The sequence below is a fragment of the Dendrobium catenatum genome, unplaced genomic scaffold, assembly GCF_001605985.2.
Source record: "Dendrobium catenatum unplaced genomic scaffold, ASM160598v2 fragScaff_scaffold_1583, whole genome shotgun sequence".
Classification (NCBI taxonomy): Eukaryota; Viridiplantae; Streptophyta; class Magnoliopsida; order Asparagales; family Orchidaceae; genus Dendrobium; species Dendrobium catenatum.
In genome coordinates, this window is record NW_021320045.1 from 332,046 (window position 1) to 358,547 (window position 26,502).

At 33.7% G+C, this 26,502-nt stretch overlaps 1 protein-coding gene across 5 annotated transcripts in view; it reads right to left on the reverse strand.

Moving 5' to 3' along the window:
• Positions 1-667: 667 nt before the first annotated feature.
• The window catches only part of LOC110107847, a 28,194-nt gene continuing 2,359 nt past the window's right edge, over positions 668-26,502 (reverse strand). Inside the window, exons 3-11 of one of the 5 annotated variants that reach the window (XM_020838269.2) lie at positions 24,880-26,316; positions 24,327-24,712; positions 16,761-18,586; positions 16,033-16,462; positions 5,064-5,226; positions 1,702-1,805; positions 1,479-1,570; positions 1,136-1,384; positions 668-989 (exon numbers count right to left, since the gene is read on the reverse strand). In XM_020838269.2, coding sequence (XP_020693928.1) covers positions 1,308-1,384; positions 1,479-1,570; positions 1,702-1,805; positions 5,064-5,226; positions 16,033-16,462; positions 16,761-18,586; positions 24,327-24,712; positions 24,880-26,316 — 4,515 coding nt within the window. In that variant the 3' untranslated portion in view covers positions 668-989; positions 1,136-1,307. Of the gene's footprint in view, positions 990-1,135; positions 1,385-1,478; positions 1,574-1,701; positions 1,806-5,063; positions 5,229-16,032; positions 16,463-16,745; positions 18,587-24,326; positions 24,713-24,879; positions 26,317-26,502 lie in introns of those variants that run through there. The other 4 variants (XM_020838268.2, XM_020838267.2, XM_020838266.2 and 1 more) reach the window with 4 other exon arrangements.

Sequence of the window (26,502 nt, forward strand, 5' to 3'; positions counted from 1 at the left end):
CGAAAAAGAGGCGGAACTCCTCCGCCTCTCCTGTACGTGATGATCGGGCTGCCCAGTCTACAAGAGCTGATTAGGAAGATTTTAGGAGAAGCTTAGGAGAGAAATTTGAATGTAGGGATTGTTTAGAGATTTTCTTTTAGATTGTATGAATTAAATAGTTTATTTTCCTAGGGTTAGGGCATATCTTGAATTAGGCTGAAATTTGAGATATCTTAGGTTTTTGAGATCTAGCGGCATCTAGAGATTTGAGAGAGATAGATCCTACTCTCGAATAGACGATCAATTGTATCTTGGTATTTTCAGTTTCTATTTCATTAAATAATACAAATTATCTACTGGTTTCCTGGTTTTGTGTGGATTCTCATGGAGAATTTTTGTTGTTTTCCAAAGATTGATAGGAAATTCTTGAGATCTTCGAGTGTTTCCAATCAATAACTTATGCTGATTTGGCCAAAAGCCAAGTACACGATTAAAAAGAAACTTATTGAGGACTTTCTTGATTCAGCTAGGTTAATAGAACCAAGTTCATGGGTAAGTCATGCTAGAAACAGGGAATCAACAAACAAGTTTGTAAATTGAAAGTAACATAACATAAATTGAACAAAATTTTATCATACACATGGAAGAAAAGAGTTAAAATGTATTGATTCGATACATACAGGAAGGCTAACTTATAAATTAAGCATACTTGTATAAAATCAAGACTTTATAAGTTTAGATCATGCTAAAATTATTTCAAATATAATATAAGAACTACATTTAATTGTACTTGAGATCAATACCAAAAAAAAATACAATTAAGTGCTTCTTAACCGCCAAAACAAAGAAGCCAAAGAAGATACCTTCAAAATATCATGTAGTCAAGTAATCAAGTAGATAAATATTATTTCTGATGTGAAACCTCATATGACCGTTGAAACATCAGTAGGAGCATCGTGTGTAAGCGCATGTTGCCCAAATTTTTGTGTAATGTGGTGCAAGATCTGCATCTAAAGACATAAACAAGGAGCTTTCATTTAATGTTTGGTCATTGTAAAAGCTTTGTCACACTTTAGTACAATAATAAACCCCCAAAAAAATTATGAAAAGGAAGTTATACAATATGATTAAAAGGAAAGAAGTACTTATAACAAACCTCATGTTATTGAACCTTATATGGTTGAGAGGGCCACGTTTCTGTCTTCAACAATGAATAATCAATGAGCTCTTTCTCAAAATTAGCTTGGGACATAGATATCATAATCTCAATCTTATGCAAGCAACAGCAGGAACTTGCAAGAGCAACACCAAATACTTGAGGCTATGGATTATATTTTTCCTTCATATAGGAAATTTTGTTTGTAGTCATGTAACAAAGTCGCAAGAGTACTCCTACATGCGCCCTCTGCAAATTAACAAGTTTCATAAATCAGTAAGGCGATAAGTTGCTTCTTTTTTTAACGGCTATTTTCATTCTCCTTTAAAATTAATACACCAACCACTAAGTAAACTGTGTAGCTGTTGAAGGTCATCACGTGTGCATATATCTATCAAGGAATATACACCTGGCCTTAATGCTTCATCAATCTCTCTGCTGAACAAGGGCAAACAAACAGTAACAACATTATTAAGCATAACTTCTACTGAGGCACCAAGTTGGAGCATTATTGATATAAAGAATAAACACACCAGTTATCATCAAATTTTCCAAGTAGTACATACCTTCTAATGACACCTTTAGAAGGGCCGCACCCTGAAAAGGTAGAAATATAATTGGAAAGGAGGAGAAAAGCATACTTTCCAAGAACATCCTTTTGATGTCGAATCTGCAAATGAGTAAAAATTATGTATCTTAAAAAAGTTGCATAGACAAAGTATACAAAATATCAAGTAAGAAGAACATATTTATACGATTATAACTTTGCTGTGGAAGCGGAGAGATGGTGAAACTCAACTGAGCATAGGGAGATGGGTATGCCTTTTTGAAACCCATTTAATGCATTCAACAAATAATGAACACATAAAATGTAGATTGAAAAGCATAAGATGCACAGATAACATGAAATCAGTGCCAACTTGCATAAATCAAAAGCATTTAGGAGAAGTTATCAAAGACAAGCCCAAATCAGACGAACTTAATAAATACATCTAAGCAGCAAAGCTGCTCTGCTTTCCTGTTAATAAAATTGCTTAATATATGAAACCTCTGTTACACAAGCACAAAATTTAGTCTTTAAAAGCTCAGAACCGCATCTGAAATGATAGTAGCAGGTATTGCCCAGTGATGATGCAAAAGAAATGAAGCTCAATAGTAAAATGGCCAGCACTGAGATCAAAAAAGGGACAGTAGTACAGTTTCATGTGAAAATAATATATATATATATATATATATATATATATTCATTTGACTGCCAAAGGGTGACATTCTCAATTTGACCGGAAATCGACACAAATAATACTTAGAAAAGAGGAGTGAAGAGAAAATGAGAAATTGGAAGATTTGATTCTTTTTATTATCAATCTCTCCACTAGACAAAGAGACGTCAAAAGGTGCTCAAGGCTCAAAGATGTCTTTCTATGACTTTCAGGAATCTAAAAGGGTTCCTCTCAAGGTTTAGAGAGTCAAAAGGTCCCAAGTCCATCACGTTATAATCTTAAATGTATTTATAGGCCTCTTCAAACTCATCTCCTATGCAAAAAGAATACAAATCAAGAATTCCCAGACAAATTGAGGATTTCATACACATGACAATCATTAAAACTACAAGAACATGAGGTAGTATATGCTCCTAGAGCTTATACCACGTTGAATGTGCTAATACCACGTAGAAAACTCGAAAAGTAATCGTTGGGTCGGTAGACAAAGTAGATGTAGGTGGATAAGCGCCAATTAACAACCGTCCTGGACGGATGTGTTCTTCAATTGAGAGCGTTAATTGATAAAGGATGCGATCCACATATTCTTCCATCGAGTTGTCGACGCCCAAATTCAATTCGAAGAAAGTGGATCGGATGATGTCAGTCCGCCTGTGGGAGTCTTCAACGAACCTGTGATCATTGTCCGGGTCGGCCCTTCATACTTGCTTTGAGTGAAGTAGAGGAGGAAGGGAGAGAGAGAGGTGGTGCTTTGGGGAAGAGAGGTTGGCCGTGGGTAAGAGGGAGAGGATGGGCCGGTTTTGGAGAGGGGGTGAAAGTGGAGTAATGGGATTCAAATTTTGAATTTGAAACTATGAGTTTGAGAGGGAAAGTTGGGAGGCTTTAATGGGATCCTTGATTTAAGCTCCAATTATGGGAGTTAATGAGGGGGGTTATGTTAGAGAGAGGCGGCATGGGCAAAATAGGGAAGGGGGGGCCGGCGGCATCTAGTGAGAGGGAGAGATTTTGGGGGAGTATTTAAAGCTTCCTAAATGAGTTAGCTAATTAAGCAATAAGAATATTAAATCTAATTTAAATTTAAATTAGAGTTAGATTTAAAAAGTTTCCATAATTAGAAATAGCAAATAAGGTGAGTATTGAATGGGGTTTTGAATTTTGAAATTCAAAATTCATGGAGGCTTGGGGAGAGGCTGGTGGCTAGAGGGGCCGGCGGCTATGGGGTTTGGCGGACGGCGAGTGGCTAGGGGTTGAGGAGGCCGACGGTGGGGATGTGGGGGTTTTTCGGGTTTGGGGGAGGATCAAGAGGTGGCCGGCGGTATGGAGGAGGGAAAAAGAACTAAGAAAGAAGTAAAAGAAAGGTAGAACCGAGAGCCGAACCTTCCAGCGGCTGTTGGGTATTGCGTTGGCCCTCTCCTAGAGTGATCTCTCCTCTCCGAAGCACACAAGCAACAAGAGCAAAGAAAAGCTGAAATTTGTCTATTGATTCATCATCCCAATACAATGCAAGAGTCCTATAAATAGGCTCAAACAAAAGAAAACCGAAAAGACTAAAGTGCCCTTGGGCTACAACATATACTCAATTCCCCATGGGGGTAAAATGGGAAAACGCAAATGCAACATAATATAAATAATAGAAAATACATCAAAAATACAGACTCTGAATCATAGCCATCAATCTATGATTCATCCGACGATACACATGTCTGAATCTCAGGCAGATGTCCTCATCAAATTTGCTCTCAACTTGGATGTAAACAAATCTATTTCACCGAGTAGAGCTGGGAGACTAAGATGATTGCAAAATTGACTTGATCATGTTGAGTCCCACCTATTGATCATTATGATCAAGCCAGTCTTCATCGATTCAAGCAATGATGTGGTTGAATCGTTCAAATACAATGTCAACTAGATCACAATCCATGAAAGCTAGCTTAACTAAGCAAGGCCATCCTTTGCCTAATGACTAGCTTCCTTGATGCCATTTGTACAAACATAATTGAATCATAGCAGGTGAGTAAATTAACAACAAGTGTACTTCAAAAGCATTTATACATCCCTAAGATTAACTCCCAAAATCATTCCTTATCTTAAACTTTGGTATAATCATATCCCTTTTAACCAATTTACAATTTTATACATTTCTCATTTACAACTTTATATAAATAAATTTCTCATTTATAATTTTATACATTTCGTTGATTTATTCATATTTACAAGATGGAACATAGACGGCGGGACTTGGATCAACAGTTAAATTGCCTTCATGTGATTTGATAGTAATCGGTTAGATTTACATAAATCTCTGCAAATGCAAGAATAGGGGAGGATACATCAACCCTCCCTAGACCCCCCTACATTGGCAAGAGCTTTGTGCATTGGGTATACCTATTCATAACTCTTAAAAAACTTAAAAAAGTAGAGCCCAAACCTATGTTGCAAGCAATGTTTAAAATTATGTGGTAAACGGAGTACAAATCATCAGTGCCGAGATTTAGAATTATTCTGTCAATCAACAAATTTAAAACAAAATTAAGCAGTGTATTCATTTATTTTCAAACGTTACACAGCTCAAGTAATAATCCACGTTAAAATATAGCGCACCGGCAAAGTAACAAACAATGCAAAAAGAGTAACAAAAAATTATCAGTTCTAGAAAGCACAACGCTAGACAGAGGTTAAAAGAAACTATTCTATAAGCTTTGACAAACCTCTTCATAAATCCTCCTGAGAAAGCTAGCACATTTTATTGCCTCCCCTAGTTCCCAAGAAACATATCCCTCTCTTTTAGCAGTGTCAGAGTCCACAACCTCCAAACAGCTTAGCATAGTGCTCAATGATTCCTCAAGCAGATGAATGCATCGCTCAGCTTCACTATAAAGGTGTCAAAAAAAAAATCAATTTCCTGCATTTCCATGAACAAGAAGTTGATTTGCAAGAAAAAACAATGAAAATTGGAACTTTGACCTAATGGTGTGCACCAAGCTACTCTATGCTAAATAAGCAGATTATAAAAGGAATTCTTTCACACAACAAAGGTTCTGATCTCAAGCAAATAAACATAATTCTAATAACGTAAAATGCATAGAAAGTTGATGAATTATGAGTTTAAACCAAATTGGTTAAAATATTAATGAGGTAGACCTAAAAAGACTTGGTTAGAAAATATTAGAAATGATATTTCTTATTAGATTTAAATGAGAATTTGACTTTTAACGGGACACAATGGCGAAAAAAGATTCATGTAGCCGACCCCACGAAGTGGGACAAAGGCTTGATGTTATTGTTGTTGTTGTTGGTTAAAAATATTAATGCTATTCGAAGATCAACATAGAGAAGCATGCATGGAAATCATATTGCAGTAATTATCAAAAAGTATTTGGTATGAAACTTCACTATTAGAGCTGTCGCATCTTATTACATTGTAAAAGCACGTAATTGTAATAAAGTAATTCAAGGAGCCATCCGCCACATAAACACTACAAATAATCACAACATAATGAATAAGAATATCTAGTGGTCCAATATAAGTATACTACTAACTTTTATGCCCAAAGAAAAGCTGCCCTTCCAGTTTTCTCAAGCTGCAGTACAATGTCTAAATTGTACTACACAGTTTGTTTGTAAAAAGTGGGTTGTGATTCAATGCTAACGACCAAAACTCAATTCAAAACCTATGATGTTGAAATTTCCGAAACTATCATTCACTTAAATGACTACATAAATAAGCTTTCATTATTTTCAGTTACCAGCAAAAAGAGCAAAAGGATCGCAAGATCACTTGGGCCTCCTTTGACAAGTTTTAGGTTTTATTTTTCACAATTCCTGACTATTTGAATATATATATATATATATATATATATATATTCTCATTCTTTATAAAATTTAAATAATAATTTGACTCTTAACAGGACACAATGGAGAAAATTGATTCATGTAATCGACCCCACATACAGGGATAAAGGCTTGATGTTGTTGCTATTGTGCTTGATGTTGTTTCTATTGTGTGTGTATATATGTATGTATGTATGGCCCATGTGGCACATATGCACATATTGAGCATTTTAAGCAACGGGAGCATGTGAATCCCTTTTGCCCTAGCTCTTAAAGCCATCAAGTTCTCTTGAGCTCACATGGTTTTTCAAACAAATATAACACTACGATGGTTCAGATGAAAATATCAAAAAGTAATCAAAGTTCTGATTAAATATGCCCTGGCCAACCAAAGAAACCTCCATTTTTTACATAAGCTCTTATCTATAAAAAAATAATAATAATTTGCCACCAATTACTCTTACTGAAAAGTGCAACTGAACTTTTTTATATTTAGTCTCAACTAACAAAGATTAAAAGATATGCACCTTCCATCAATGTTGTACTTTGGGGTGTGTGTTATTGAGAGAGAGAGAGAGAGAGAGAGAGAGAGAGAGAGACCAAGTGAGCATATGGATGTGCATGTGTAGAGATCTCAATGTCTGGAGTACCACTTTTCACACACAGCCCAGGAATTGTATTTCCAAGCCTTTATCTCGAGGTATAAAGCATTAAATAAAATATTAATTGAATGAACTAACTATCTCTTTGATCTTGAGCTTTTCAGTTGCTCATTTGTTTTCATTAGAAAATTCAGCATCTAAATTCTCCTGCTTCTAAATCAATGGTCACCACCAAATAAACAAAGTGGCAATCTCCTGACTATAATGTTTGCACATGAATACTCAATAGTCTTAAACCAACAATTGACTCCAACTGCCATGTTTTAGGAGATTACTAAAGAAATGTGAGTTTTTCTTCAGTCCACATGTTTTTAAGATAGTAACATTTATAAGGTATATATTGTCCAATATGATATCTTCGGTTCATAATAGGGTGGAAAATCTGTTCAAGCTTATTATAGTATATTGAAAGGCAAATGAAATAAACTTCTTCAAAATCAACCATTCAACATTGAACACAGTGTGGCACTACTAGGCATAATGAGCAATTTTATATCGCTAAGTTTTTCTTTGATCATCATTACTATAGATTATTCAAGCCCAATTAATGGCCGACGCTATAGTTTGCAATGGCTCCTCTCTCTCTCTCTCTCTCTTGTCCTCCAAGTTATTAAGCTTGCTGCTTTGCCTTCTTTTGACTTTGAACATATTACTCTTGTTGTTAACGCTTAGCCGTTCATGGTTATCATGGTCTTGGTGTTCATAATTCCTTTCAACTTTGCCAGCATTACCTAAGAACTAATCACCAATGTGATGAATATTGGGACAATTTTGTTTACCATCTTGCTGCTCAACATGTCACCACTTTTACTACTAATTCTGTTAATGCTCATTTTAGTAATATTCTCTCCCAAGAAGAAAATGATCACCAACTAAAACACTCCAATCCAACTCAATGCCCCTTATATAATTTCCTCCTCTAGTTTTGTAGTTGCTCACTTTGATACTTCTTGTGTCTTACATTCGAGTGCTTCGACCCAAATGATAGGAAATTTTACAATTGTTTTCCTCTCTTACTAAGCAAGGTCTTTCTACTGTCATTACTAATTAACGGATCTAGCTCTCGTGTTTCTAGAAGAGGATCTACATGCATCTCCTTCACATTAACTTTAGACAATGTCTTATATATTACTCACTTATAATAAACATGCTATCTAAAAATTATCTTATTTAAACCCCACAACTACTCACTAATTTTTTCTCACTCTATATTTTTTCTAGATCTTAGTACAAAGAAGATTTGTGGTAGCATTGAAATTGGAGGGAAATATCATCTCTCTAAAACCGCATCCACTGCTTTATTTTCCACCATCTCCCCTTAGAAATGGTATTGTCAACTCAATCATCCATTGTCATCTTCAGGGTTTCACTCATCTTCTATCCTCTATCACTAAGTTTGAATGTGATGTTTACGAGTATAGAAAATACTATTGTGCCCCTTTTCCAGCGCAACATATTCTAAAAGTAATGCTCCATTTTAACAAGAGACATTCAAATGTCAAAGGTCCAAGTCCTGTCTTGACTCATTAGGGTTTTATTATTTTGTCTTTTTTATAGATCCCCACGTAGTGGGATAGAGGCTTGACATTGTTGTTGTTGTTGTCATTTTTATGGATAATCATGCTAAAATTACTTTGGCATACAAGTTAAAGCGTTGATCTGGACACCTTTTTACATTTAAGCAATATTATTAAGAAATAAATTTCCAATTTTTTACTTTTCTCAAAATTACTTGTTTCATAAATGCTCTGGAATATATACAATCCATTTTTTGTTCCTTATTTACTATATATGATATCGTAAATTAGTCACCCTACACTTAGACTTTCCAAAAAAAAGTGTAATTGAGCATAAGCATTGTCATCCCCTCAATGTTTATTGTACCTTAATTGTTTCACAATGAACATTCCATGGCAATTCTAGAAGATGTCATTCTAACTATATGTTGCTTAATCAAATGGGTATCCTCCCTTAGTCTGAATGGAGCACCCCTTTTCTCCTATATCCACATAATTTTGTATTTCCCCTAAAGTCTTATATTTTTTGTTGTATTTGTTTCATTCACTCTCTTTATTATGGACTTGATAAAATTTCACCACAGGCTATTAAATGTATCTTCTTGAGTTATTCACAAACTCATAAAGTTATCAATGTTTGATCTCTCTACCACTCATGTCAATATCTTCGCAGATGTTACCGTTCAAGAAACATCCCCTCACTACCCCTCTATCTCCTCCACTAAATTTCCTCCAATTATTTCACTTTCACCTCTTGCTTAGGTACAAACTCCTCTAATATAGGTTAATACTCATTAGCGTCAATAGTCACTTTTTAATGCTCTTCTATGGATCCCATCTTCTATGGTTAAGTATATGTTTATGCTAGCATCCACAGTTCTCCATCTCCTAATTACTCTATCGAAAGGAATCAACACTAAACTCACCACTCAATTTAATTTTTTAACTCCCTTGACCATTTATCCTTCTCATTTCATAGTATTGCATCTCTCTCAATTTTTTCTATTCCAACGACATGTCAAGGCACACTGCTATTAAATTGGAAAAATATAGTTGATATTAATATTGAATTAAAGGGCTCTCCTTGATCATCACACCTAGGACCTGATAAACTCTTACTGGTGTTGAGCCTATTCCATGCAGATGATTTCATAATCAAGTCTGATCCATATGGCGCTATTAAACACTACAAAGCCTTGTTGGTCACAAAAGTGTACCTACAAGTTCATGGTATCGTCTATTCTCAGACCTTTCCCTGTGACTCAATTACACTATCTTTGTCTCCTTACTACTATGGTTATTAATCATATATGTGGCCCCTACTTCATATTGGGGCAATACTTTTTCTTTAAGACAATCACTTTGAAATGGTTCATATGGAAAAGCATCCCAAGTAAGTTGCTAAAGAGAAGAACAAAATTAATACCCATCAAGATCCATATATAGATTAAAAAAAATTCCTTGAGCCTGATTTAAAAAACTATACAAGGTTCTTAATGAAGTTGGACTTTGAACTAGCACAGTTGATCACTATATAATACCACTATACCAGTCATTCATCCTTTAGGAGTGGGATTCTTATAGTACATGCTGAAGACGCTCTGCTCATAGAAATGATATTTTAAGCATAAAAGGAATTAAATAATATCTCCAAAAGAAAATTATTATTAAAAATCATGGAAATCCAAACTATACTCTTGGCATCAAATTTACATATTACAAAAGGTCTTTTTTTCCAAAAAGAAATATGTTATAAACTTGAAGAAATTAGGCTTCATGTGCGCAAATTTGTTAACTCTCATACGGATACTTTCCATATTTTCAATAATGAGGAAAGTTTTGAAGAACTCTTTGTAATCATTATTTGTTTGTTAAGCTTGTCTATCTTATTGTTACCAGAACCAGACCTAATATTTTCTTTGATGTTGGCATGCTAAATCAACCTATGCAAAATCTAAAGAAGAAGCATTGAGATGTTATCTTAAGAATTTTAAGAGAAATTAGAAGTCATAAGTTAAAGAGCTAATTTGTTAAAAACAAATTATTTACAAATTAAAGCTTACTCTGAAGTTGATAATCATGGATATATTTGTTGAAGATTAAAAAATCCACGTAAGGGTATTATAATTTTATGGAAGGAAATATTATTCTATGAATAAGCAACTAAAGCAAGAAAAGTAAATTATTGACGCTAAAATGAAAATAGAGCTATGGTGCATTTGGCATGTAAAATGATATAGATAAAAAATTATATTGAAGAGATTGGCTTCTTGTCACTGAGTCTGCGATTCATAAGCATGATAATCATGCAATAATCAATATTGTTAGCAATTTTATTTTCATGAAAAAATAAAATATATTTAAGTAGAATTGTCATTTCGTCAGTAATGAGAAAAAGGATCATCACTCCACCTGCAGGAAGTTGGTTCCTCATGACATATTCGCTCTAGCCAGTGAAGGAATATTATGGTAGAGATTTATTAAATTGAAAAGTTTTTTATTAGTACGTATTTTCTTCATTCTATAATAAATTACCTTAATTAAGAATATTCATACTTTTTTTTATTCTATCATTTGTATTTATCTTCACATAAGCACCAATTTTATAATGAATTCAATCAAGTTTATTACAAATTGTTTCAACAGTCTAAAATAGACTTTCACACACCAACTAGTTAATGGCCCATAATGTTATCTACATGATGCCTCAAACAAAATTATATTATAACCTTAGCACAATTTTGATACGAACCACATGAAATAAACATTCAAATTTATTAATGGCATGCCCATATTAAATTGAAACCTAAATAAGATGCTCTAAAAGATCACATAACATGGGAGATTGAGACCTTATGCACAAAAGGAAATAGTGGGAACCATTATCTACTTAACTACCCTACTAAAATTTGCAAAATTTGAGAGCAAACCTTCAATGCATTTTTTAACTTTAAAAGAGTCATATGAGTGAAGAGAGAAAATGAATTTTGTTTCTAAAAATCATAAATTGTAAGACCGATCAGCTTATTTGAAAATAAAAACTGGAACACCAACTAATGCGTGAGGGGGCGGATATGTTCACTCTCCCATGAAAGTACACTCATCAAATTTTTGAAGGAAAGCATTTTGATACAACCAAAATTTTAAAGATCATAAACTTCTTAATTTGTTGGAGACAGGTAAATCATGATCCGATATTTAATATTTCATATGAATGTATTGTAAGTTAGGCAAAGGTATCTTATATCTGAATTGTATGACTGTACAACAAGTTGAAAATTATTTCTTAATGATACTAAGATTTGCTATTGAAGATTTCTTTCAAAAAACATAAGCTATAGAATCATGAAATACATTACAAATTGACCTAAAAAGTAAAGTTGAATTAATATTGAATATGTGGCAAAGGTAAAATGGAGTACATCCATAGATAAATATTGAAATTTGGAAAATTAAGAGACATCACATAGTTTGTTACTAAATTTTAAATATTTAGAGAAGGTTAAATGATATGAAAAGAACCATTTTAATAAATATTTCTTTAACATAGAATAATATATAGAATCATGAAATATATTACAAAATGATCCACAAAAAGGGAAGCAGAATTAAAATTGAATATTCGCAAAAGCAAAGAGTTGTATATCCATAGAGATATAACTATTGAAATTGGAGAACTAAGAGACAATGACATAGTTTAGTAACTAAATTTTAAATATTTAGAGAATGCTAAATGATATGAGAGGAAACATTTTTATACCAATTCTTTAGAAATTAGATTTTAGGATTGTGGAAGGAAGAATAAAGTAACTGAGTCATCAAAAGAATTTATAGGGAAAAGAAATGGGATAAAAGCTTAGGAAAAATCACTAAATAAACAAATTCAATTTTCTGCCAAGAAGCTCTACTATAGAGGAAAGCATTAAAAAGTAAATAGGGAAATCAAAGGATTACCTTGTTGACCCCATGAGCCTAGTTGACTCATGTGTCACATTAGTGATTTAACGAGAACAAACATTTAGTGGTGTCATCTAATGATTTGAAAAGTAATTCTAAGGTAATTCAATTAAGTAACAACTATGAAGATGATGATTGTGTAGCTTAGAGCCTTTCTAATTTGGAGATGAGCTAAAGAAGGCAAATTCATGAACACTTAATGCACAAAATGAAGTTCCAAGTCATTTAGCTTCGCGTGTGAGTTTAGCAATTTTCAATGTAAATTGTTCAATAATAATAACAAGTCTCGAGAATGATGAAAAAAAAAGAAGTTAATTTAAACTTAATATACTTTGCATGTCACAAAAAGTATTCTATAATTTTTATGATTTTTTAGAATTTATTTATTACTATTTTCCAATTGTTTAATTTATTGCAAATTAAACAATTATGCTTAAATTATATTATTAATTAAACAAATAGTGATCATGTGCTTAAAATGCTTGACATGATGCTAATCATTTGTTTGAAAAATTGATGAGAGTCTTATTTAATTTTGTAAATTTACCTAAATTGCTTTTGTATGATAAATATGTTAATTATATTATTATTTAAATAAGGATAAGTTCAATGGTAATTTAAATGAAGTTTATTAATTATGTCACTACATATTAGCAAATTTATTAACTCCAAATGTTTCACATATTTCATTAAATTTTCTTAAGTATGCTTACTTATATTAATAATGTCGTAAGTTTAAAACTATTTAATTAATTGAGTTATTTGCATGTGTTTTGATATATAATATCTTATATTTATGTCAAAATTTTATTACGTTATGCTAAAAATAAGAGATTTAACTTATTATAAAATTATCATCCTACCCCTTACCATGCAAAACAAGCCATCTCGAAGTACTTCAACCGCACATATAAAAGGCTCACACATAGCCCAAGTTGGCCTATGACAAGTTTTTTTGACTGCTGGAGATTAGTTTTGAGAAAATTTTAAAGTGATTTTAGAGCTTTCTTCTGCCATTCTTTGACCTATAAATATAGCATATAATTAGAAAATAACTAAAGAGGTAATGAAAGATTTTGTGCCTCCACGCGTATATTATTTGGGAAAAAAATCAAGAACTCCAAGCTGTCATCTCGAAAGCTTCTTAATTTCATTTTTTTTTATGATCTCTCTCCTTTAATCTTTCTTAATTACTTTTTATTGAGTTTTCTTATGTATATTTAGCTATCATTTGCAAATATTATACAATATAGATTAGTCCATGTTAGCCTTGTACAACACCAAAGTTTTAGAGAACTTTGAAAAAATATTTATTTTTAAATCAAGATTGTGGGTTTGCCTCGCCCATCTAGAGAGATGTTGCAATTGTGTACGTAATGTGTGGGAAAGCACATGATATAGGCTACCCCGCAATTAAAAAAAGGGGTTGATCATAAAGATAAATCTTAATTCAATCCTAAGCGAGGGAGTGCTTAGACTTGGATGTGCGTAGACCACGTAAAAAATTATTATGCATTTGCTCTTTAACATATTTTTACTCTTGCTCAATACTACTTGCTTAGTTTGATAAGTTTCATGAGGTGATTTGATGACTACTTGCCCTTGTGCTTGCTATAGTTGTTGGTGCTTGAACTTGACAATCAAACTGAAAATCATCTAAATTTGTAATCACCATCATTATGATTATGCAAGCACTAATTCATGCATCATTGATGTTCGATAATATAAGAGATGCAAAGCTTATATGGCTAAATAGATTCATTTTATTGTCTTGTTAGTTTTACTAATCACATATAGCTTACTATTGACTCAGCACCATTTACTTTTTTTATACTTATAAATTGATTGTTTGGTTTGATCACAAGCCATGAGTTTGTGTAATTGAGTGAAGTATCATCTCTATTGTGTTTGACTTAATATCATCTTTATTGTGTTTGACTTTCGATAACTCACGTGTTAGCCTAATAATATATTATTTACATTGCATCTTGCGCCTGTTTGTATGTATTTGGTTTATTTGTTTAATTTTATGTACAAATTGTGTGGATTCAAGCAGGGAAGGATTTCACAAGAAATTCTGAAGCTCCACCACACATCCAATCAAATCCCCCCTCCCTCTTTGTGTGTAAACTTCACGTGTTATTTACTTGATAAGACATGGTTAAATATTACGAAATTATTATTAAGTTACTTAAGATATGAACATGTAATAATGACAATTATTATTAATTATGGAGTTACAAATGCATTTCCAAGTGAGATAACATCAAGGATCAACATTAAATTTGTATAATGGTTATAGAGAAGCTAACAATATAGTCAAAAGTGAGATATCCTAGTATGTGGTATTTGCAAACTATATAGTTCAAATAAATAAGATCTCTTTTAAATTAATATATATATATATAGATACTAAAAAAATATTCAAAAGATTTAGAATTCATAGAATAAAGATTGTGTGAATGAATAGCAATTTTTGTAAATGCGAAATCACATGTATCCATCCATCAATATTGTTGAAAGATTAATTATCCATAAATGCATATTGTTGTGCATTATATGAATATCTATTATTAAAAGAATAGGAATATACTATAGGGTATAACTTATAGAGTTAATGTAGATGCTTAAAATAAAGAAGCACCTTGAAATGTATATGCAATAAGAGAGCATGATAAAGAAACAGATTATTAAATTCCAAGTGAGTTGGCTATCTCCCATGAATGTAAGTTTTAGGAAACAAAGAAGTTATTAAAATCTAAGTTGAATTGAAATAAATGTTGCTGTAGATGTGCGGTAAACTTATAAAGGACAAATTCGAATTAGATAAAAGATGGGAGTGATACCATTGAAGATATGATACAAAAATTACACTAAATAGGTTTTGAAGGGTAAATGATGCATCAATAAGAAAATAAGATGGAATTAATACTGAAAGATTCGTTGGGAAAAAAAGAACGAAAAAGGACAAAGGTAATATGGCTAGAAACTATAAAAAAATTGTGATAACTTAGTGGTAACTCAGAGTATTGCAAATGTCCAATTAATCAAAAATAAAATAGAACCACCTGATTGTATCATAATGTTTTCTCTACTTAAAATGCTTTCAAGGCTACAACTTAACGTGAATAAAAGACAACTGCCTTTTTATTTGCATTATATTTTTTCTTAAAAAATGAAAATTTACATAAAAGGCTATCTCACAACAATCTCAAGCTTTGACATTGTAACCACTGTTTAGTAATTTAATATATTATTGTACCGAAACATTCATCTTCTTTTAAATGCGAACCAAGACAAGTAGGCAACTATATCCTTTCCTTTGATTATAGTTTATTATATAAACATCAAATTCAAATAGAAGTTTATGCTCATGATAATACCAAGCCCTGAAATTAGGGAAAGTGCTTATAATTTGTTTAGATTTCGTCTTACACAAAAGCATAAATATTCACCAACAAAGTCAAAGATTCATTTATATTCTAAATTAAAATTTCTAATGGCATTGATTTTCCATAAGATAAGCACCAAAAAAAATATTTAAGTATATATGCTAGTCATCCATCATTTTATCAAACATCACAACCTACATGAATAGAAGCATATGAGATCATTTCGATTCTCTCTATAAAATAGAGCATATAGTATACAAGAAATGTAGAATAAGTAAAAGATTAAGTTTAAGTGGAGCCAAAAATACAAGTTCGTACCTTTTTTGGTTCTTAATAGTGGAGCACATCAATCTACAGCATGAAGTATACAGCTCAATAGAAAACTGATGGTCTAAAACATACAGTTTCCTACCAGCCAAAGGAGTGCTTTCTTTGTTACAAAAGAATATAGAAGAATTCTGTGAAACACGAGAAGCCATGAGCTTACGAAATCCAGTGAAGAGGGCCATTGGTATGTGGAAATACTGGCTAACAAAGCTTGAGTCCATGTGGAATGAACGTCTTCCAACAACTTTCGTAAGAACCTCGATACATTTAAGAATGACTGCACCTGCATCCGTATCAACCTTACTTTTATTGTGGCAAAATTTTTCCACATAGAAGATTGATGGTTTTTGAAGGTGCAAAACTATGTTGATTATGGCACCAACTAAGTTCGGCATGCTTTTCTTAAGAAATTTATTGTGCCCTGCAAGTCAAGACTACAGTTAGAAAACAACATTACAGATGTTTGTCCATAGCAAAAAAATTTCACCTTCAAAAACTAGTGATAGTTTAACAACTTACAAAAACGCAAAAGCATCACAACCAACATTAACACAAGTTTTTTAATAAGTACGAACAAAAATATTAATAGGAAACTCAAACTCTTTCAGAACTTGCTCATATATAAAACTAGCTGAGATTCTGTAAAAATTTAAATTTAAAGGTTCTTATTTCATTTTTAACAATAAATTTAAACAAAAAATTACCAGACTGAGAAGCACCTGAAAAGGTTTCAAGAATCAACTCAAAGCATTCAATACTAGCAGCAGAATCTGAGGAGACCATTCCCCCATCCATATTTCCTGTGTTTAATTCATAAATTGATGTGTAGTCTTGCCTCACACCAACCAACTTTCTTTCAATTACTTGAATGGACATCTTCAGATAAACCACTGACGGTATCATTATATACTTTTTGATTGACATTCTCAGCTTAGTCTTAAATGCGACAAAGCCATATTTTCCATGCTGAAGAGATCTCAAAGAATTCCAGCTTGTTTCATTTTGTACTTCAAGCATCTTTGTATCTGAAACCATATCATGATAAGATAAAGTTGCAGTTTTTCCCTGTAAACTAATACATTTCCCCATGGCCTTCAAATGCAAGTCAATTAAATGGGTATAAACATCTTTTGAAATATCCGGCTCAACAAAGTTAAATAGACTCCCAACAACTTCAAAATATGTTAGCACTCCATCCAACCAAGCAAAAGAAAGCCAGCATGGTGGGCCAATCATTTCAGACAACTCTTGCAAGATAATATAAGAAGTTTCAAACATAACAACTGTAGAAATCAAAACAGATCGATCATTATAAGGTTGGTCTTTCAAATGTGTATCATATGATGGCATACACTTAATCCTCAGAATTGTTGCAGATGTAGTAAAGATCTGTCTGAGTATAAAAGCTACCTGAGGACTCATATCATTAAGTAAACGTGGTAACAATGATCCACTGGAGATTCTAAATTTCTGTATATCAAATTTATTTATTAAATGGAAGAAATCAATGGCCCACTTCATGTGGGAAGCTGGTGAGCTTTGTTTCCTGATGGTAGAAGCTTCTGATCTTTCCTTTCTACTTGCAGAACCCGAAGCAGACTGAAAGGATTTAATTTCCTCTCCCACTATAGCATTATCTTTCTTAGTATGTTCACTTGGACAGCAGGAAAGTTTAGCTGTACCAATAGGTGTATACAATTTCATTGTTCTTTCAACACAGTCTAACATTGAAGTATCATCTTGGTCATTTAAGACATTTTCAATCGCTTGTCTGTCATCTAAAACCATCAACTTCAAGCATAAGTTTATAAGGTCATCAAAAACAGCAATATGATTGCTAAGTTTAGAGACAAAATATAGCGTCAAGCTTGAAATTTGCCGAATCTCTAAGGTCATTTCCTTGAACATGCTATCACAAGCTGATGTTAGGCCCAACAAGAGCGCTTGAAAACAAGAAATGACAGAAGAAAATTTATTCCACTCCGGACTGTTGCTACAGGCATCTAGATTAACAGAATTAACACAACTTTTCAAGGTAATATAAAACTTTTCTGCATGTTCCTTTAAAACCTCGGCAATCGGTTCCACATGCTCCCAGTCATCACAAGTTTGGAAGGATCTAGGGGAACTGTCATTATCATTCAAACCGTGATGATTTGGTGACATCTGATCTTTGTTAAACATCTCCTTCAATAGGAAATGCAAAGTAGCAAAAGCTTTTGCTTCGCTAATTTTCAGCATTACATAAGATGTGTGATCTATCAAAGAATAAATCATGTCATGCACCAGAGTAGAATCTCTCTCCCCAAAAAATTCATTTGGAAGTCCAGCAACATTGTATACTGACTTAAAAAGCCATAAAATAGATGATGAGCAATCAAAAACAACACAGATGGATCTTAACTCTATGACACCTAATTTCTCGGCTGATCCCATCACAAGATATTTCATAGCCCTTCGGCAAGACACAAACAACCTCAACAACTCAAATGGGTCATATGTGTAAGATTCATCTTGATGATTTAGTAAGTTGGATAGCAAATGCCTGGATTAATAAAACAGTCATAGAGTCAGAATCAAGAAAAGGTTTGGAGATATCCATAAGTAAGAATTCAAAGAAAATCAAATTGTCGCCATCCACATATGTTTGCATTCCCCAAGATTGAAGGATCAGGGCTGACCAATGTACACAATTAAGAACAAGAAGGAATTAAATGAAAAAAAGAAAAAAGAAAAAAAAAACATTGTAATAGGAGGGGTGCTCGTCTTTTTCTGAATTAATTTGAAAAAACTTGTGAAAAAACAATCCCACACTGGAAGTGGGATAAGAATGGGAATTTTCAATATATAATAGTATCATTACCTATTGGTTAAAGCGTTCGGATTAATAAGTGTTCATATGCTCATATATTGGGAAAAACTTGGGTCATTAGTGTTCCAGACTCCTAACAAGTTGTATAAAAGTAGAGGACTTGAATAGGATAAAGGGTTCCATGTCATTTATGACTTTCATGGGTCTTGGTCGATTCCTACCGTGGCCAAGCAAGGCTCAAAAAAAAGTGTCTCCTATAAAAGGCCCAACATGGTTGAGTGGGCAGTGGGCACTAATACTTGGTCCAAGGCACTTAATAGTGCTGAAAAGCTTTTGCATGTGAATCTTTGTTGGTTCATGCATAAATTGTGACACTTAATTTATTGCAAATGAAATATCACGTTTGGAAATTTTGAGATATCATAAGGCTCCTACAATATATCAAAACAAACTTTGATGCTTCACTAGTATTCTTTCACTAGTTCTTAGCCTTTTATCGTAAGCGACGGGTGTGGATGAAGGATTAATTGCATTTTCCAATTTTTTAAATATTTAGAGCACTACTTTGTTGTGACATCATTAGCATGCGCTCACTTCTTTAAAATCCTACTACAAGAAAGTATCTCTAGTGGCTTGTGTCTAAGATTTTAGTTTTCTTTGGAGCAGATTTCATAGGCTACTTAGCATTGTAATGTTATTTTCATTAACAACGATGTCATCACACAAACACTGTTGTTAATAGAATTTTTTTAATGAAAAGAGAATAACATTATATTATTCATTTAAAACCAAGGCCTTCTATAGACTCTTGATGTTGAACGCATGAGCAATGATGTATGTGAGCTCAATTTTAATAATAATAAACATATGATTAAAATTACAAATATCTATACAAAGTAATCTCAGGATTGACATTTAGCAACAATTTTGTAGCAGCATTTTGACTCAATTGGAGATTAAAGAAAGCAAAGGATAAGATAAAGGGCATTTCAATGCAACATGACCCAATTGGAGATTGAAGAAAGCAAATAATAAGATAAAAAAAATGATTGAAATTACAATTATCAAAGGAAGTTCATGAAGACTTAGTGAGGTGAAATGAATTAATCGATTGCTTGGATTTGTTACTTTCATTTTGATCAAATCTTTGGCTCAAGCTCTCATGAAAAAATCAATTCAACATATATTTAAAATATTCAAAAATTATTTTTAATAGCTAAATATCTAGAAAATTACTTAAATAAAATTTTAGCAAATATTTCTATGTTAATTAGATTTTATATCGCTTATCTTTTGTTAAAAAGTTTTGGATCCGTTTTCCATATTATTAAATGAAAAAAAATATATATTTTTTATATAAGCAACATTAGCATCTGATTTTAATACCATTGGATCTTAAGTATTTTTTAGCTGTGAAACAATATATAAAATTTTATATAAATATTATTTATTCATTAAATTGATAAGGAATTAAATTTTTAACTAATTAAAAGTTCGCTGAAATTGCAAGATTGCCACTTTTCACCAATTAGTTCATATCCCAGTAGAATTACCTCTTAAATAAAGTTTCATATAATTACATTAATGCCATCTTCATACGCCTAAACTAAAGTGTTTACCATTAGGTGACTTAAAATTCCTCATTTCTTCAATTCTTCATACGCATAAGAGATTTCCACATGATGATTTGTGCATCCAGTTGAATTCCAAGCAAAGCAACTAAAGAGCTTCAACGGCTATTCTTTTATCGCCGTTAAATATATTTTATGTTGGATCCGACTTTAGGAAATTGTTTGATATATTTTTAATTGCTTTTTGAGGAGATTATGAGTGAAATAAGAGAATTTTTAAGAAATAAGAGATTAATGAAAAATTGAATAAAATCTCTCCAAGTCATTCTCTCTCAAGTAAAATCAGGTACTTAGTGAAAATAAGAATAGATCAAGAAGTTAAACCATTCAATTCAAATGCATAACAACTAGATAAAATGACGTTCAAAACAATAAACCATAATTTGGAATTAATATTGTGCAAAAACATAAACAAAAGATTTTTTTTTCTTTATTAGATTAAAATGAGAATTTGACTTTTAACCGGACACAAGGCGAAAAAGGATTCTGTAGCCAACCCCATATTGTGGGACAAAGGCTTGATGTTGTTGTTGTTGTTGTAATCAAAGTTTAATTTACCAAAAAATAGGTGGATAATGATACGATTAATCAAACGATAAAGATCCAAGACGTGCACAATTAGGATCTACTTCCGGTTGTTAAGCCAAAATCATTATTATGAACACTAAGCTTTGATATCAATTGACAAGTTATCAAAGCACACAAATAGAGAATGAATTTGGTGTGCACCGATACTACTAAAGTATCAAATTCAAAATTCTCCGCTACTCAAATCGAAATAATAAATATGCAAAAATGAATACTTAGACAAATCAAACTAAACACGCAACACAAGTGTGAGTGTCTTGGATGGTTTATGTAAATGTGAGTAATCGGGCAATATGCACTTGAATGTACGATACATTTGATTAGCATAAATTCTAATGATCAATAAACTCAACTTACAAGAATAAATTCATAAGTACAATGTCATTGAATATAAAGTAGAGATATAAGTGAGTGTTGTACCTAAAAAGTTCAAAGCAAATAGACTTACTCAACCACATAAGATAAAGATCTAATAGCATCAAACATTAAAGTAACAAACAAGTGCCGATTTAGAGATAGATATATTATATGTGAGAGCAATTAAATAATGAGAATAAGTAATTAGATTTACTCAATCACAATGGCATAGGAACATTAAGCATATGAATCACCAAAAGCACATTAAAGCATAAACAATATTTAAATGTACAAGAATTAAACATATGCCACAAAGCAAATAGACACAAGATATTATTATGTGGTTTAACACCCAATACTCATACATTCACCCTTAAGCACTTTTTGTAACATCAAAATCTGCTCCAGGATCGTCCGGGCCGATCTGGATCGTCCCGGGACGATCAGTGCAATTTTTGTTCCAGATTCTGTACAAAAGTTCCAGGAATGATTTCCTGTAGGGATCGTCCGGGCCGATCTGGGATCGTCCCGGGACGATCAGTGGATGGCACAAGTCAGAGAATAGAGGTTTTTATCGTCCAAGAAAATTAATTATCATCCTGAGAAATCGTCCCAGGCCGATATGGATTTGTTCAGATCGTCCAGGACGATCGTGCGATCGGCCGGGCCGATCAGAGGCTTATCAGTTATAGATATTTTGTATTTTTTGATTTTTGTACAGTCATGACTTTTCTTCTTTGTTCTTTCTGTCAGCCATGTACTGTATTTGTAGATGATTGTTTTGAGGAAGAGAAAAATATAGATGATTTGTTCCACTGCATTTGATGTTTCATAGTAGCTCTGTGCGTCTGTTTTGAGTTGAAATATTTGGAAGAATCAGTTCCGAAGCAGATTCCAAAGCCAGATCCTGGTCTGTTTGTTTGGCTGGTCGCGGCCCGGTGCGGGCGGGATCCGTCCCGGTCGGGTCGGGTCGTGACACTTTTCTCGCTTAAGATTTCACTAAACAACTTGCTACTGGAAATCAAACTACTTCACTCCTTGAGTACATAGAGAAACCTTCAAAGAATCTTAGTTCAAGAGCAACAACACCCATACCAAATCTGGACAAAGCATCAGCCGGTTTGTTCACTAACCTCGGCCTATACCGAATCTCAATGTCATAGCCCAACAGCTTTGAAAACCACCTATAATGCTTCTCGGTTACCATCCTCTGCTCTAACAGGTACTTCAAAGCTCCTCTGGTCCGTCCGAAAAATGAAATTTCAGCTGAATAAGTAAGGACGTCATTTCTAAATAGCTAACACAATAGCCATCAACTCCCTCTCGTAGACTAACTTCAGCCTAGCTCGGGCTGTCAACACCTGGCTGAAGTAAGCTATGAACCTGTGATGTAGCATGAGCACTGCCCACAATTCATACCCCGATACATCAGTCTCCACCACAAAATTTGGTTGAAATCTAATAGGGCCAAGAACCGTACAGTGGTCATGGCCTTCTTTAATCTCTCAAAGGCCTAGATAGTTGCCTCTCCCCACAAGAAGCTATCTTTCTTCAACTGCTCTATCATTGGTCAGGCTATAGTGTTCTACCCCCTCACAAATCTCCTATAAGAAACCCCTTAACTCCCTCAAATTCCTAAGTAGATGCCACTTCAATAATGCCTCAATCTAGGCCTGATCAGCGGCCACCCCCTCTTGAGATATCACGTGCCCCAAATACTCCACTATGGGCTATGCAAAGCAACACTTCTTCGGGTTGGCACTCAGTAGATGCCCCTGTAGCACCTCTAGCACCACCTTCAAGTACTCTAGGTGCTCCCAGGCTGACCAACTGTACACCAGGATGTCACCAAAGAAGACCAGAACAAACCTCTTGAGGTATGGCCAGAGCGCCTTGCACATGAGAGACTGAAATATAGCAGGGGTGTTGTTGAGGCCAAACGACAGCACTAGAAAGGTGCTTGTAAAACTCACGAAAACCTTTGTTGAATTTTAATTTTAGCAATCTTCCAACACAAACCACGAGAATAATAAAGAGAAATAACATGGGAAAACTTTGTAATTGATGAAATAGAGAAGAAAATAACAAGATACAATTGATTCTCAATTGAAGAGGAGGGTCCAGCTCTCCCAATTCTCTAACTGCTGGCTTGAGGCCAAATCACCCTAAGAATACTCCAAATTCAGCCAAAAGAAGAGAACCTAACCCTAGGATTAACCATACTACTTAAAGCACAGAATACTTAACAAAATACACAAACTACCCTCCCACTTTGAACTTTCCCTCCAACTACCACCTCCTCTCTTTGCCTTAGCTGTTGGGCCCCACCCACCTCCTCTTTTTGCCTTAGCTGTTGGGCCCCACCCCCAAGGGGGTGGATTACGCATGGGATGGAACAAGCTTACGCCTATTGTAGAAACAGGCCGGTCCCTTCGGTACTGGTCCCTCCTGGCCTGTTCTAACATCCTCCTGCGTCAAGCTTAAAAAAAAAGTTTAAAAATGATAATTCAAATATTAACCAGAACTTCATATCCTCTAACATAGACTATCAGTTTTCAAAGAATTTTAGAGAACAATTCTACATGACACAAAAAGCTAACGCACAAATAAACTGCATTTAGAACCAAAATTGCAATATTGACAGTTTTTGTACAACCTGGGAATGGATAAATCCAGAAAAATTTTAATTACAAGAAGCTGAACTTCATCACTAGGATCTATCACATGAAGTTGCACTCCTTGCAATCAATTTACTCAGGAAAGAAATAAATAAATTCTATTTTGAAACTCTAGGGTTTGCATTGGAGGATAAGATCACTGCAGATTATAGAATTTCCATTTTCATAACTATAGCAGGTATTAAATGCAAATTATGAAGAAATTACACCAAAAATCACCTTTCAATGTTGAGCATATAAGTTGCATAACGTGAGAATAATTTTGCGTTGCCATAGAATTTGGGCATTTTGCAAAAGAGATTAAATAAGGTTTCACAGGCTTTTAACTCCAAGCTGAATGAATATGATGTCTGCCTGTTGCTATGTTCCAAGTATATCATCCTTGGCAGAACTGAAACGGATCCTGACAATGAAGACCCATCATGCAAATCAAGACCATCATTTTCTTTAATCATTACTGACCCCTTCTCCAAAATATTCAGGAACTCCACCCAGTTTGGCAAGGAACGCAAGTCTAGATTGTTTGTTGAGTTGTCCAACAAAATGGGAGACAACAATTTCTTTATAAGATGGCAAAATCTAGATGAAAACTTTGTGTATGTCGTCTACCAAAATATAAGGAAAAAAATATCAGCATTTTAAACCAATAAAACCATACTAACTTGACTGAAATACATAACATAGAGAGAATTTGCTCAGATCATATAAAAAGAAATGCAGAAAGAAAAGGATGCGTGACAGAGAAATATTATTACCATGATCTTCTACTAACCATTTGTTCATATAAATTAGTATCTTGGAGCAACTCCAGCGAAATCCGGTGCAGAGTAACAGTGTGGCAGAAATACTTTTTCATGCTATCATCCTTGACATCTCTGTGATTACTCAGACATGGGCCACATGGCAATGAATAAAGAAACAAATATGAGACGAACTTCTTTAGGTGCTTCTTAGTGGAATGAGCACACCACACGTCAAAGTTCTGGCAGAATAGCCACCAAATTGCAACATGTAACGACTTCTCATCCAGAGAGCAAACACTCCGATCCCATTCACCTTCAGATTCACAGCTGGTCTTACCACATCCATCAAACTTTCCAAATGGTCCCATTGAATCCAATAAAGATAGAGTACCTGTCATAAAATTTGTTAGCTCCACAGCCTCCTTCCTTGATCGTGCAATAAAACGTTTCCACACTTTCACTGATCTCTGTGTGGTGGTATCATCTTGCAATTGCATTTGGGCTTTTTTGTGAAAATATTCAAAAGCCTTGATCAACCTGCTCAAATCACTGAGCCTCTGTATAGTAATGACTTGCAATATATAAACAAGTGGAGCATAAGCTGCAAAACTGCTTGAAAGAAGATCTTCTGAAAGAATTTTAATGGCCTCAGGAAGTGAAATTGAAGACGTGGCTATCCACGAAAAATACCCTCCATCCATTTTCTCAGATTTTTCCACCCAATCCATACAACAAGACGCTGTAAAGAGGTCGCCCAAGGATTCCGATGCCTTATACGATAAATCAGGTGGCATAAGGCTAATTGATTGCTTGTACAAACTTCTGGAGGAAGCATACATTCGGAAGAAAAATAGAAAAAGCCAACACGTACTCTGCAATTTTACCTGTGAAATGTTTCCATTTTCAATAAATTCAGGATTTGATAATTTTCTGCCAGTGATGGAGAAAAAAAAATCATTAACATTATCTGATTGAGTCTGCAAAAAACAACCTAAGCTAGGCCTTAATGTTTTGATCAAGTTCTTTAAAGAGTTCCCAATCAATATGCTGTTTGTTGCAGTAATGCTCAAGAACTCCAGCACAGTTGCATATATTTCAGAGAGAATCCTTCCCAACACTTCGGCTTGAATATCCATATCAAGCATGCAAACATTGGCTGTTCTATCTTCAACCAGGGATTCTATATCTACAGAAAATGAATTATGTCTGATCCATTCCAATGCATCAGCTATGTCTAAATTCATCTGTTGAATGCAATTACTAGACTGCCCTTCTGGCACGGACTTTACAGCATTGGCGATAGTGAGCCGTAGGTCTTGTGAGCAGACCAAAGCTTTTGCTGCTTCCAAGCACAACTGAGAAGATAAAGACGAAGAGGAAAATACCTTATACACATCTGTTATACAATCACTAGTATATATGAGGAATCTCACAGCTCTACACAATGCAAATAGAGGAACATAAACCTACAGTACCAAACAGTAAAAACAGTTAGAACAATTACACAAAAATCAGGTAAATAAAATCCAATGATAATATTCAATTTGAGAAGAAAACAAAATAGGCAAGTGCCAATAAATTGTGGTTTGGATGCAAGATGATTCCACAAAAGAAGCCTATGGTGCCTTTTGGTCGTTACATGATAAAGCCAC